General features: G+C 48.7%; 2 protein-coding genes across 4 annotated transcripts in view; one reads left to right on the top strand and one right to left on the bottom strand.

The window, feature by feature from the left end:
• TEX37 (testis expressed 37) overlaps positions 1-6578 on the bottom strand; it is a 65184-nt gene extending 58606 nt beyond the window's left edge. The window contains exon 1 of one of the 3 annotated variants that reach the window (XM_019827550.3): positions 6437-6578. The gene's annotated coding sequence lies outside the window, so the exon portion shown is untranslated. The remainder of the gene's footprint in view (positions 1-6436) is intronic. The other 2 variants (XM_019827547.3, XM_019827549.3) reach the window with 2 other exon arrangements.
• Positions 6579-6692: 114 nt separating this feature from the next.
• Positions 6693-12761, top strand: FOXI3 (forkhead box I3). Its single transcript, XM_011281245.4, has 2 exons — positions 6693-7577; positions 10207-12761. Exons 1-2 carry the CDS (start codon positions 6857-6859, stop codon positions 10824-10826), a joined length of 1341 nt encoding a protein of 446 aa, XP_011279547.4. The 5' UTR covers positions 6693-6856; the 3' UTR covers positions 10827-12761.
• Positions 12762-13607: the final 846 nt, after the last annotated feature.

Raw genomic sequence — 13607 nt, 5'->3', positions numbered from 1 at the left:
CTTAATAAATAAATCAACATTAGAAAATAGTCACATTTTGAGGTGCCAGGGGTTAGAACATTGACATGTTAATGTTGGGGGAACACAATTCAGCCTATAACAGCATCCTAACTTATTGAATCAAAAAGGAAATTTGTTGGCTAATGAAACCAAGGGGACGAAGAAGGATGTTGGATCAAGGGAATCAAATCTTGGATCCAGAATGTGTCTTCATTTCTGTCACTCAGTTTTACTTGGTGTCACCTGCATTCTCAGGCAGGCTCCCTCCCTCATGGTACCAAAGGTAGCCATTTTAGCATTACAACCTCTGTACAGGAACCAATCCGTGTGAAGAAAGGAACTTCTTCCTGACAAGCCCAGCAGAAGTCCTGAGAAAGATCTTTTTTTTTTTTTTTTTTAACGTTTATTTATTTTTGAGACAGAGAGAGACACAGCATGAACGGGGGAGGGTCAGAGAGAGAGGGAGACACAGAATCTGAAACAGGCTCCAGGCTCTGAGTTGTCAGCACAGGGCCCGATGCGGGGCTCGAACTCAGACCGCGAGATCATGACCGGAGCTGAAGTCGCACGCCTAACTGACTGAGCCACCCAGGCGCCCCAGTCCTGAGAAAGATCTTAAATGACCTACCTCAAATCACTCACTCACCTCAAACAAATCACTTGTGTAGGGGCAAGTAACATGGGCAGGGACCAAGTTTGAGTCCCCAGCCCATCCCATGCAAACCTCAAAAACTGGGAGTAATGAGAGAGTGTTTCTTTATAGCGTTGCTAAACAGGCAATAATAACTACAACAAACCAGGCCCACTCCAATGATTAAAGCCACGGGAGTAGATGTGGCAACCCATGAAGAATATGTAGAGGAAAAGGAGAAGACCAAGGTTAGGACCCTGAGGGAACAAAAAAAACAATATGCAAAGAATGAAAGATGAGAAACAGACATCCTTTCGGTAGATGCAGGAGAGAAAGAAAGAAAACCAGGACAGTGTGTTATCGCAGATTCCAAGAGAAGAGACAGTTTTAACAGAGAAACCATGATCTGCAACACCCAGGAGTAAAAAAGTTAATGTCTTTAATCGCAAGAAGCTCAGACACACCTTTTGTTGTTGTTGTTGTTGTTAAAGACACACAAATAGAAACATGGGCAAAAAATCAGAACAGGCAGTTCATAAAAAAAGAAATTAAAATGACCTATGACCAGGTAAATTCATTCATAAGGAAAAACAGACCAAAACATTTTCAAGATATGCCTCTCTGTGCTTTTAAGATTGGCAAAAATAAAAAGACCTGCACAAATCCAGGGTTAGTAAAGGTGAAAGGAAATAGGCATCCATGGGGAACCTGCCGGTGGTATGAACTGCAGGACCTTCTGGCAGAACAATCTGTTGGAATCAAACATTTAAAGGTACGTGTTCTAAAAAAAAATAAAAAAATAAAAAATAATAAAGGTACAGGTTCTTTGACCCAACGAATCCCAGCTAGGGATTTACTATCACAAATAAATTCAGCCATATTTTTTTTTTAAAAAGGAAATAATCCTGGGGTGCCTGGGTGGCTCAGTCATTAAGTGTCTGACTCTTAATCTTGGCTCAGGTCATGACTTCAAAGTTCATGGGATCAAGCCCCGAGTTGGGCTCCGCGCTGGGCATGGAACCTGCTTGGGATTCTTTCTCTTTCCCTCTCTCTGCCCCTCCCCCACTCATGCTTTCTCTCTCTCAAGATAAATAAACACTAAAAAAAAGTAAAAATAAATAAAAAGGAAATAATTCTGGGGTGCCTGGCTGGCTCAGTCAGTACAGCATATAACTCTTGCTCTCGGGGCGGAGTTCAAGCCCCACATTGGTGTAGAGCTTCCTTAAAAAAAATAAAATGAAAATCGTAAAAAAAAAAAAAAAAAAATTAAAAAGGAAATAATCCAGAGATTCATCAAAAAAAAAAAAAAAAGTTAAACTCAAAATACTGCCCACCAGGTATGGAGGGACCCCAACAAATCAGAACAGACACTGGCTAGAAACCATCCATACAGCCATACTGGTGGGTCCCCACTGAACATCCTATGAAAAAGGGAACACCAGGTGAACAAAATGAGGTAGATATCTGGACATACGGGCTGTTTTAGAAAGTTCTCCAGAACGTGTTAATGCAAGTATAAGGTGCAGAGTCATGTGAACAACACGGATGCCATTTTTGTACATATTTAAATACATATAGAGCTGTGCCGGTAAGTATTTCAAAACATTTTCTGGAGGAGAGCATAAGAAACTGAGGGCAAGTGGTTGCCTTTGGTGAGAGAGACTACGTAAAGAGAGGGAAAGAGGTCGCACCGTTTAATGTCGTAGAGGCTATACCATTTAATGCTTCTTAACTTTTTTTTTAAGTTTATCTATTTACTTTGAGAGAGAGAGAGAGCACCCAGGGAAGGGGTAGAGAGAGAGGATCCCAAGCAGGCTCAGCGTTGTCGGCACAAAGCCCGACTCTGGGCTCCATCTGAAGAACTGTGAGATCATGACCTGAGCCGAAATCAAGAGGCGGATGCTTAACTGACTGAGCCACCGGGGCTCCCCTCTTTTTAACTTTGTAATTTATTCAAGCGACAAACAATAATTGAGCACCTACTAATGTCAGGCACTGGCCTAGGCACTAAGGAAATAATGCAGGAGACAGTTAAAGCTGAGTGCTATTAGCACGGGCTCCTCGGCCGCACTGTTTGAATCCTGGCTCCCCGCTTAGAAGTCGGGACACCACAGTTAAATCACTTAACCTTTCTCTCCGTTGCTTCATTCGTGAAGTATGGACTAACAGTTCTTATCTCACAGGACTGCTGGAAGAATTAAATGTGATAATACACGTAAAGTGCTTAGCCCCGTGTTAGGTATTTGGCACACATTCCTTAACTGTTAGTGCTAAAAAAAAGGGAGCGAGAAGAGACCCAGTCCCCCATCATCCATCCAGAACACCCAGTATAGTGGGTGACTGAAATGGAAAGGAGGAGTTGGTTACTGGGAATGAGGGGCCGGGGGCTGGATGAGCCACCCAGGCAGATGCTGGCACCACCCAGTGGGAGGGCAGGGCTTGAGGGCCTTCTTGCCCCGAGGACGAGGACGAGGACGAGGACGAGGACGGAAGAGTGGAGGGAAGTGCAGCCTTCAGCTGAGATGGCCTCAGGACACTTTGGGAGGATCCTGGGAGATGCATTCAGTGCAGGCAGGCTCTGCCAGGCAAGCTGTCCTAGGACCGCTGGAGGCACCCTGGGCGCCTGGTCTGGAGCAGAAGCAGGAATCTGAGAAGTGAGCCGAGGAAGCCCAAGATCGGGGCTAATCGGGGAGAGCCAGAGGCCAGGAAGCATTCCAGAGAACTGCGGAGGGGAGAGTGAGGCGGTGGGGAAGAGGTGTAGGGCTCAAGCAGAGGAGCCAATTATGAACAACTTTGCTCAAAGGAATTGTGGGAGCACCACTGTTTCGGCCCGTAGTTTTTCTCTTCTTTTTCTGCATTAAGTACACGGAACTTCTGTGGTATCTTCAGATGTTTCAGGTTTCTAGAGTCCTTAGGATTCATCCTTTTTGTTATACTCGTCATGCCTAATGTTTGAGGAAGAGGGGCTCGAACTTTGGGGGTCAGCCGGCAGGTGGCTGGGTGGTCCCTGGGTCACGCCCTTGCTTCTGAACCTCCCCGGGTTGGATTTTTGCCCCACTCCATATTTGCAGCTCACTCCAGTCTTCCGTGACTCCCAGGTGGCTGAGCGGGGTGACTGGCAGGGGCAATCTGCCCAACGTCAACTTAAAGGGCTTGTAAGAGAAAAATATTCTTGGCACAGAAGACATATCTCAAGTTGGTGGAAGGCTTGTCCTCCTGGAGGGGAAAGAGCTGCCTCAGTTTTCCACTAATGCTCACAGTCAGTAAGTAGAGCCCTCAACATTCGCTAAAGGAGCAAATGCGTGGTCCCTCGGAGTTCTGTTTCCATCTGTAGGTCCCAGCCTTTGAGGTATGGACTGGAGAGGACAGGACAGGCTCCTCGGTGTGCCCCCCAACTAACGATACTCCCAGCTCTACAACTGGAACCGATTAAGGGGTCGGAAGTTGGAAAAACATGACAGTAAATAAAAAATGAGGCGGCGGGTCCAGCTCTAGTTGGTCAGCAACATCTTAATCTATCCTCTCCTCATGGAAACAACAAATGCACTAACTAGCCTTCTATATTTTGGTGGTTATCTTCCCTCCATGATTCCCCAAACTGTACTCTCCAATTACAATCTAAGTTTTCTGGAGTTCTTTCTTCACCTCCTCTGGTTCATTTTTCATCTCCACTGGCACCAGAGTTTATTTACTTTTTACCGTATTTTCCCCAAATGTTTTATTTTCCAGTGATGAAAACATGTAACAGCCTCACCATTTCACATTGGCATGGAAGCACTAATCAATTGCCTTGATTACATCTTTTTTGTGAAAAAGCGATCTGACAAAATGTTATTAGTGGGTGCTGGCATTTTAAGTACATTTTTTATCCTGTTTTTGAGTGCACCCACATGCTTTTACATTTTAATTTTAAAAAATAGGGATTAAAAATTATTTTAACTTTGACATTAAAAAAACCCCAGGCCACGACCAATAATAGTTTTAACCTTATCTAACTAAGATGTGATTGAAAACGGATAGAAAAGTAAAACTTCCAAATCCCTAGAGGGGGTATCACACCTTACAGATCCCTGCCTAGATGTACGCTGTAACACAGGCAAAGAACCACTAGGTGGCTCTGTCATTTTTAAGTAAAACTAAAGTCCCAAAAGATCATGCATAATTAAGGAACAAAATCTCTGGTAGGCAGAACCTCTCATCAAAGCAAGAGATGATAATTTGCAATCATGGCCTCTTACTCAGAAATAATTTGGAGCTATTGGGTTAAGAATTAGACTAAAACAACAACAAGAACAACAACAACAGCCCTGCAAAACTGCAAAGTCTGTACACATAAGCAATTTGTTAAAAAATAAGGGAGGGTGTGAGAGCCTTAAGGACATCAATGACTAAAGGGGAGATGGTTACAAATGTTTTCTAATTTACTTCTAGACTTTCTTTTGGACTTTCTGTCTCTCTCTCTCTCCCCCCTTTTTTAGATCTTTAAACTTAAGAACAAATATTAAATTGGGGCATTATAACTTATTAAAAATTGCTTTAAAATTTCCTGGGTTATAGTTGTCATCTTTATTAACATCCCAAAAGAAATAAAACAACTTTGTTTTGTACTATTGGGAAAGGAGAAAACACACGTTGTTCTTCTCTGAGAAAAATTTAGATCAAATTTAGATCCTTAAATCAAAATACAATTAAACAAACACTATTCCATTCTATAGCATTTGCCAAGAGATTAAAAGAAACAGTGTGCTGAATTTAGAGGTCAGAATAACTCTTCTCTGAGTCCAGAAAAGATGAAGAAAATAGTTACTTGGAACTGTGGTTTGCATTTTAGGTATTAAATTTACTAGTTAAGTATCTCTGGATATCATTTTTTAAGGAATGAGATAACAGATGATGATAACGTTCTGTAAAGTACATAACTAACTTCATATCATGAAAATAAGAGTGGAGTAGAGGGGGGTGGATTTCCAAACTATTAAATATTCTGAACTGTCAGTCTGCAATGGGCAAACAAAAAACTTCCCCCCACCCCTCTCCCTTAAATGTGAATCTCAGACTTGTCACTACCTAGTAAGAACATATTTAGGAATGATTTTAATTGTAAAAGAAACAGTTTTCTTATTGTTGTTCGGAGCCAATAACTAATGACTGTGTGACATGTGGGGTTGCCACAGTATCTTACTTGTTTTGCTTGTTTGTTTGTTTTTTTGTTGTTGTTTTTTTTCCCGGGCAGGAACCACATTTCAAAACTTACAGAAGTAGAAAGCAAGTCCTGTACCATAATTCGTTAAGACCGTTTTTGTAAATGAGCGCTTCTTGCACAGTTTAAATTACAGTTGGCTTTAAAATGCTAATTCCGAACCCACTTATTTAAATGTCTCTGAAAACATACACCCTTCTGTTTTTGAAGAAAACAAATCGCACCGAAGGACTGCACAAACCGGACTTAAAATGAACAAATACTTCCCGAATGTGAACGACATATAGTTATGTGTTTAGAGACATGGTTAGAAGAATTAAAAACCAATTTCAGTCCCTCCCATCACAGAATCCCCCAGGAGGTGGGGACACTCCAAGGATGCCCGTTACTAAAATCTACCGTAAGCCCCCAAAGAGTTGTAAATCGCGTCTATTCTTTTCGACTGGAAGCCGATCGGTTGAGACCGGCCGTGAATCCTGGAACTCAATCACAAAGGGTGCAGAAGCTCGAGGTAGAAAACCAAAGGGGGCTAAGCAGGTGGTCTGAGTGGCCACCCAAACTCATCTTGGGCACTTTTCAGAAAACCGCTGTACTGTTTGGGTTACCTTCTCCTGGTTTCCACATTCGTCCTTTTATCCCACCCCTGTGCTAAGAACACGTCGGCTGGCAGTGGGGTGCTTTTCGCCCTCAACCTGGAGGCGCGGGCCTGCGCCAGCCTCCCCCGGCCTCCCGGGCTCCCGGGCCCGCCGAGGAGGGGCTCCAGGGGCGGGGTGGGCGGGGCGCGCGGCGCGAGGGCTCGGGCGCGCTCCGCCGGGATGCGCGGGCAGGTGGGGCGTGGCGGGGGCGTGGAGAGCCCCGGCCCGCGGGCCGCCGCCCAGCCCCGGGCCGGCCCGGGAGGAGCCGCGCCGCAGACGGTTATAAGAAGGCGGCTCGCGGGCGCTCCGCGCGCCTCCGCCGACCCCCGCCCCGGCACCGGTCGCCCAGCGAGGGCCGAGGCGGGGCCGCAGGGAGGTTCCCCCAAAGGGATGCTCTCGCCCGAGCGGCGACACCAGCCCCGCTCGCCCCTCGCCGCCGCCGCCGCGCCGCACCCGCCGACGGCCGCCGACATGGCCCTGTACTGCGGCGACAACTTCGGCGTGTACTCGCAGCCCGGCCTGCCCCCGCCCGCCGCCGCCGCCGCCCCGGGCGCCCCGCCGGCCTCCAGGGCGCCCTACGGGCTGGCCGACTACGCCGCGCCGCCCGCCGCCGCCGCCAACCCCTACCTGTGGCTCAACGGGCCGGGCGTGGGCGGCCCGCCCGCAGCCGCCGCCGCCGCCGCCGCCGCGTACCTGGGCGCCCCGCCGCCGCCGCCGCCGCCCCCCGGGGGCGCGGCCGGGCCCTTCCTGCAGCCGCCCCCCGCCGCCGGCACCTTCGGCTGCGCGCAGCGGGCCTTCGCGCAGCCCGCGCCCGCCGCGCCCGCCTCGCCCGCGGGGCCCGCCGCGCCCGGCGAGCTGGGCTGGCTGTCCATGGCCAGCCGCGAGGACCTGATGAAGATGGTGCGGCCGCCCTACTCGTACTCGGCGCTCATCGCCATGGCCATCCAGAGCGCGCCCGAGCGCAAGCTCACGCTCAGCCACATCTACCAGTTCGTGGCCGACAGCTTCCCCTTCTACCAGCGGAGCAAGGCCGGCTGGCAGAACTCCATCCGCCACAACCTGTCGCTCAACGACTGCTTCAAGAAGGTGCCCCGCGACGAGGACGACCCAGGTGAGGGCGCCGGACAGGTGCTTCCCCGGCCGGGAGGGCGGGGAGGCGGCGCCCGGGCAGGGGCCGACTTGGATGGAGCTCCATGCGGAGTCTTCTCTTCCTAACTGGGACTGGGAGGCAGAGCGGACGGAACAACCGCCCGAACCCCGAACCTCGTCTGGCTGGGGCGGGGGTAGACCGGAGGACAAAGAGAACTATCAGAGGACCCACGAGCGCGGGGGCCCGGTGGTGGGGGGCTCGCCCCTTGCACCCACTCACACCCACCACACACACGCGCAGAGGCTGGCCGGTTAGAGAAAAACGAAAAAAGCCAGTATCCTCGAACGGGAAGCCACCCCTGGGTGCCAGTGGAAGGGAGGGACCAAGGTACAGGGAGGTAGATTAGGAATAGGAACACGCGTGGGCTCTCGGATAAGGGACGACTATAAAGGGATTCAGGTGAGAGCCCCGGCACATTTTCACGGAATAGGTAGTGAGAGACCGAGCAACAGCCGGCCGTCCCAGCTGCCCCTGGAGACACCTCCTTCTGCACCGGGGTCCTCACAGACCCTCTTCCTGCACCAGGGTCCTCTCTGTGTCCTTCGTGAAGTAGGCGCCCGCCTTGAGAGAGACGACTGAAGTCGTGGCACAGGCATCCGGGGACAGGGAATAGAGGAATCCGAGAACTAAAGCTGGGTCCTACAGAGTGTGGTTTGGTGCCTTCACTATTTAGAAATGTAAAAATGAAAACCCCAAGTGTGCTGCATTTCTGATCCGAGCCCCCCCGCCCCGGGTGAGGAGGGCTGGGTTACAGTGGAGCGCTCTGAGTGGTTTTCCTCTACCGGAGCAGTGGAGGCCAAAGAAAAGCTCAAAAAAAAAAAAAACCGAGAGAACAGGATTCTACATGAGGTTTTCAGAAGGAGCTGGGGACAGAGGAGGTGGGGACAGAGGCGTGATAGGAAAAAGAGATGCAGGATTTTGTGTAAATGCTCTGGAGCGTTCGCACCTTGAAAGCACTCGAGAGCGGTGCTTTCCAAGAGAAATGCGGCACAAACCGTGTGTGATTGCAAATTTTCTAGCAGCCACGTTAAAAAGGTCAAAAGAAACCGGTGGAATTATTTTTAAGTAACCCAAAATATTGTTTCAACAGCGAATATAAAAGCTATTAGTGAGATACTTTATGCTTTTTGTTTGATATTAAGTCTTCAGAGTCCTGTGTGTGCTTGATTCTGCAGGGCACTTTGGACTAGCGAGCCACTTTTCAGGTGCCCGACAGCCATGTGTGACAAGTGGTTACTGTATTGGACAGGGCATACAGTTCTAGAAGGTATCTTCTAGATACCTTCCCCATTTGGCCCGTAAAGCACCTGAGATTATCATGTTAATGGTCATGTATATTCTTCTGGGCTGTCTAAAAAGTTAGCGTCTTTAGCTAGTATCTTGTCAAAGCACTTGGTACTAAGGGACACGATATAAATATCCTGATTGGTACAGGTGCTGGTATTCAGATGGCAGTTGTATGAATAAAGAAAAATTTTTTTGCAACTATTTGCAAAAAATGTGTTACTGAAGATCCTGGGTTTGGAGGAATAAGTGCTAGTTCATGCAGGCAACCTAACACAGTGTTTAGGTAAGAATGCGGAGTCTAGAAGCAGCCTGCTTAAAGCCGAGCTCTACCATTGCTAACTGGGAACACAGCAGGTTACTAACAACCAATGTGGCCTGTTTCCACGGAGCTGAGAGGAGCAACCGAAGTTGCCCGTGTAAAGCACTCTACAAGTGCTTACCAGTACTTTTCAAATGCCAAAGATTCTGTTTACCAGAAGTGATAAAAGCTGTTGAGAGAGAAAATCCTCCAAGAGGGTGGATCTTTTTTCCCTCGATTATGCTAGATAGTGAGGGGGATTTTCTAAGCAGAAGACTAGCACCACATGCACTAAATGGGGCTCTGGTCTGAGATTTGCCGGTGGAGGAAACGCTGGGAAGAGACCTGGGGCACCTCCTGTTGAAGGGGAGGGAGGGAGGGATGTAGATTCCAGGAGCTCCCTTGTCCCCTGAACACACGTTGTCCAAGGTGGTGTTAAAACAACTGACTACCCAGTAATAACTTTTGTGATTTTTGTTTGGCAAGACAAGTGATTGTGGTATTTGAGGTTGCCTTTTTCCAGTGGAGTGATTTTGTTTTAAGGGACAAATATTGTACCCTTTGAGCAAATAATAATAACAGGTACCAGAACCCTCACGGCCAATCTGTAAAATGGGTATTAATCTCATGCCTGCTTTTATAAATCAAGAAATGGAGGCTCACGTTTAAGTAGCACCAGGATTTTGCAAGGGCGCACGCCATGAGTCTGGAGGGGGAGGTGTTGGGGCATTAAAAATGTATTGGGCCTAGAATTAGGTCTCACGATTTAAGTAGCATGCACTGCCAGGAGAGAGTGGAAGTGGCCAGAACATCTGGGTTCAAGATTTCTCCTGGGAGGTGAAGAATAAAACCTCCCCCGGAAGGATAAATGTAACCAGTAGAGGGGACTGAGCATGTCTGTCAGGGTTTCAAGAGAGTCCGTCCTCCCTCCGGGACTGAGGCTGAATAATTCGGGGGCACGGACTGGGTCCTTCTCTGACCTGGGTTTCTTTCTCCACCCCGCAGGGAAGGGGAATTACTGGACCCTCGATCCAAACTGTGAGAAAATGTTTGACAACGGGAACTTCCGTCGGAAGCGGAAGCGCCGCTCCGAAGCCAGCAGCTCCTCCGCGGTGGCCCCAGGGACCACAAAATCGGAAGACGGGCTCTCCTCAGGATTGGGGTCGGGAGTGGCCGCGAAGCCGGAAGGGGACAGCCCGACGGCTTTGCTAAGACCGTCCCAGTCCCCAGAGCCTCCCGAGGGCACCAAGAGTACCGCCTCGTCCCCGGGAGGCTCCCTGCTCACCTCCACCCCCTGCCTCAACACCTTCTTCAGCAGCCTCAGCACCTTGAGTGTCAGCGGCAGTGGGGGCACCCAGCGGGCCCTCCCTGGCGGCCGCCACCTGGGGATCCAGGGGGCCCAGCTGCCCTCCAGCAGCGCCTTCCCCCCCAGCTCGGTCTCGGAAGCCGCGCCGGACACCTTGCCGCTGAGCTCCGGCGCCGGCAGCAGCAGCCAGAGGCCTTCCTACTGCAGCCCTTTCCCTGCCGGCTCCAGCGGGGGGCAAAGCAGCCCCTTCAGCAGCCCTTTCTACAACTTCAGCATGGTCAACAGCCTCATCTACCCCCGCGAGGGCTCCGAGGTATAGGACGCGCCAGCCTCAGCTTCTCAGACTTGAATATGCGCACCTGAGATCTTGTTAAATGCGGATTTCCCAGGCAGTAGGTCTTGGGGCGGGAAGGGAGGCTCTGCCTCTCCCTGGAGCCCCGGGTGATCCCGTGGGCCCACTGGCCACATCTGGAGGCGCACGGGAGTCGTAGATGACTCTTTCTACAGCCCAGCAAGCTTTCACAGGTTTCTTCTGGAGAAGGGCCTCCCTGGAGAGAAAGCCACCTCTGTTCTGGGCCGGGACCTGCGAGCCCTGCGAGGGCCTGGACCGCGTCTGTTTTGTTCATCGCCGTATATCAGGGTTACAAGCTCAGATGTGCCCACGGGGCAGCTAAGAAACAAAAGAATGAAGTGTCTCGGGTAGGAAAAAAAAGGGTAGGAAAAAAAAAGGTCGCAGTTGGTAACTGCAGCAGTGGGGAGCGGTCGCCGCGACTGACCAGCTGAAGGCCGCTGTGGGCAGCTAGTTCTTTCCTGCCTGGCAGCATCTTGATTTTTCTGGAAAAGTCAGGTGTCTGGATTTTTTTTTTTTTTTTAGAAAACCTCCATTTGCCTTCTTTGCCACCGGTTAAAGTTCTTAAAATACTGTACCAGGAAACACCACAAATCCTCCGAGCTACATCCAGCTCACAAGTCACCTCTGCTGAGGCTCCGCTTCTGGGACTCGGTGGATACTAATAGCAATAGAACTGCCCAGGCAAGCTGTGTGTGGAGTGCCGTTTCAGACAGACACTCGACGTGTGATCCCACAGCAGCCTTGGGGGATCAGTGTTATTACTGTCCCTGTGCTCTCTATATGAGGCCAGTGCATGTCCCAAGATGTCACACACAAGTCGAGGAGCCAGGATCGGGTCGAGGCAGTCTGGCTCCAGAGCTGGTGCTGGTAGATTTGTTCTGGTCCTGAAAAAAACAAAAGGTGCCGTTATCCGTAGGCAGACACAGTGTGCAGGGGGTGGGAATGAGCTACATCTCATTTGACCAAAGATTGAAATAAGTGACCGTTTCAGATGTTCTCCTGAGCAACAAGGACAGACACCTCCCTCTGCCTTCTGCTGCCATATGCCCAGGGTGACCATTGTCCTAGTTAACTTGGTGTCCTGTCCCTTTTAGCGTGTGTCCTAGATCTTTCATTTTTTAAAGACAATATTAGAATGTTATTAAAAAATAGTTTTGAAATGGAATTTTTTTTTATAGTTTCTTAATAAACCGTCTGTTAAAATTTTTTAATATAATTTATTTTTTAGCACTCCCTTTTACTTCTCAAGAGGTACCTGCATTTGAATAGTTTTTATGGTCACCCTCCCAGTGCCCAGCTGAGTGTCTGGTCCTTGGCAGATCCTTAGCCACCTTTTGAACTTACCCAAAAAGTGCTAATTAAAATGTAGATAATTGTTGATTTCATTGGAACAGCTGATAATGTCCTGAGTTGCCTTTGTTCCCTGTTGTTGGATCTTTGATAGGAGAGTTGCTGGTTTGGGGATTTACTTTTTTTTAGAAAACGCAAGTAAGTACATTGTAAAAAAAAAAAATTTTAACTTTTCCCTGTGTATTCTTTTTTGAGACTCACAGCATTACTTTTAAATTTTTATTTTGAAATACACAATACAGAAAACTATTTTTTAAAGTTTTATTGAGGTATAAATAACGTCACCGTTACTTTTTAAATATTATGGACGAAGACAACCAAAGAGACTACCTACCCCCCAGATTGTGTGTACAAAAAAACCGTTTCTGTGGATATTTTTCTATGTGAAAAATCGTAGGGACTTTTATAAATATTATTTCTAACACAGTTCTATATTTGTAAATTAATTTATAATGTGAACTGGGACAAAAAAAAATTTTTTTTTCCCAAGAAAGTACACTGCATGCTGAGAATCACATGAAATAAACTCTTAAGTGGGATGATTTCTGGCCACCTTTACGCGTTCCTGTCTTCAGCGTCTTTCTCCTAAAGGAATAGAGATGTAAGGGGCATGACACTGAAGCCACTACAGGGACTTTGTTGAGAGCAAAAGCAAATGATGTTCCCATTGGATTGGTCCCACCTGCCCACGTCTGAAAGGCTGGAACAAAACAGTTACTCTTGGGGATGGTCTATAGGCATGTGAGCATTTTATTGATTTTTAACAGAGTAACAGTTCTGTCTTAGATCAACCAACCTAAGTGTACCAGACAACTTCTGTTCCAGAATGAAATGGTGCTGTGAGGTCTCACCAGCTGGCAGTAAGTCCTCAGGGGGCCTCCGCAGCCCTGGGTGTGGTGGCCCTCAATGGGGCCACAGGCAGCCCATCACTGCACACTGCCAAGGAAATAGGAAACTATTGAGACTGGGCCCCCATCTAGAAGAAACCAGGAAAATGAGGTTTCTAGACTAGGGTTTCTCGGCCTCAGCACTACCGCTATTTAGGGTTGGGTAATTCATTGTAGAGGTTGCCTTGTGCATCACAGGGTATTTAGCAGCCTCCCTGGTCTCTACCCGTTAGACTCTAGAAGTGCCTCCTTCCCACCTGGCCCTGGCCACATGGTGACGACCTGTCTCCAGACATTGCCAAATGTTCCTGGCCAGTTGGGGGGAGACAAAATCAACCCTGCTTGAGAACCACTGATCTAGACTAACACCCACAATTGGAAAATTGTGGGCTAGTTGTTGGGCCCTGGATGAAGGAGGCCTCTGGGTTTTTGGCGTAGGACGGTTTCTGTCTTGTGAGATGCCTTTTCTTCTAAAGAAAATTAGCTGCTCTCAGAACTGAGATCCACTGGT

Source organism: Felis catus, chromosome A3, assembly GCF_018350175.1.
Source record: "Felis catus isolate Fca126 chromosome A3, F.catus_Fca126_mat1.0, whole genome shotgun sequence".
NCBI classification, from domain to species: domain Eukaryota; kingdom Metazoa; phylum Chordata; class Mammalia; order Carnivora; family Felidae; genus Felis; species Felis catus.
The sequence above is the reverse complement of the archived record's forward strand: the minus strand, read 5'-3'. Positions and strand labels throughout refer to the sequence as shown.

Excerpts from the sequence above, each read along its gene's own strand:
- FOXI3 (XM_011281245.4), top strand. The coding sequence starts at position 6,857 with ATGCTCTCGCCCGAGCGGCGACACCAGCCCCGCTCGCCCCTCGCCGCC. Across the intron at positions 7,578-10,206 it reads CCGCGACGAGGACGACCCAG|GGAAGGGGAATTACTGGACC; the intron begins GTGAGGGCGCCG and ends TCCACCCCGCAG.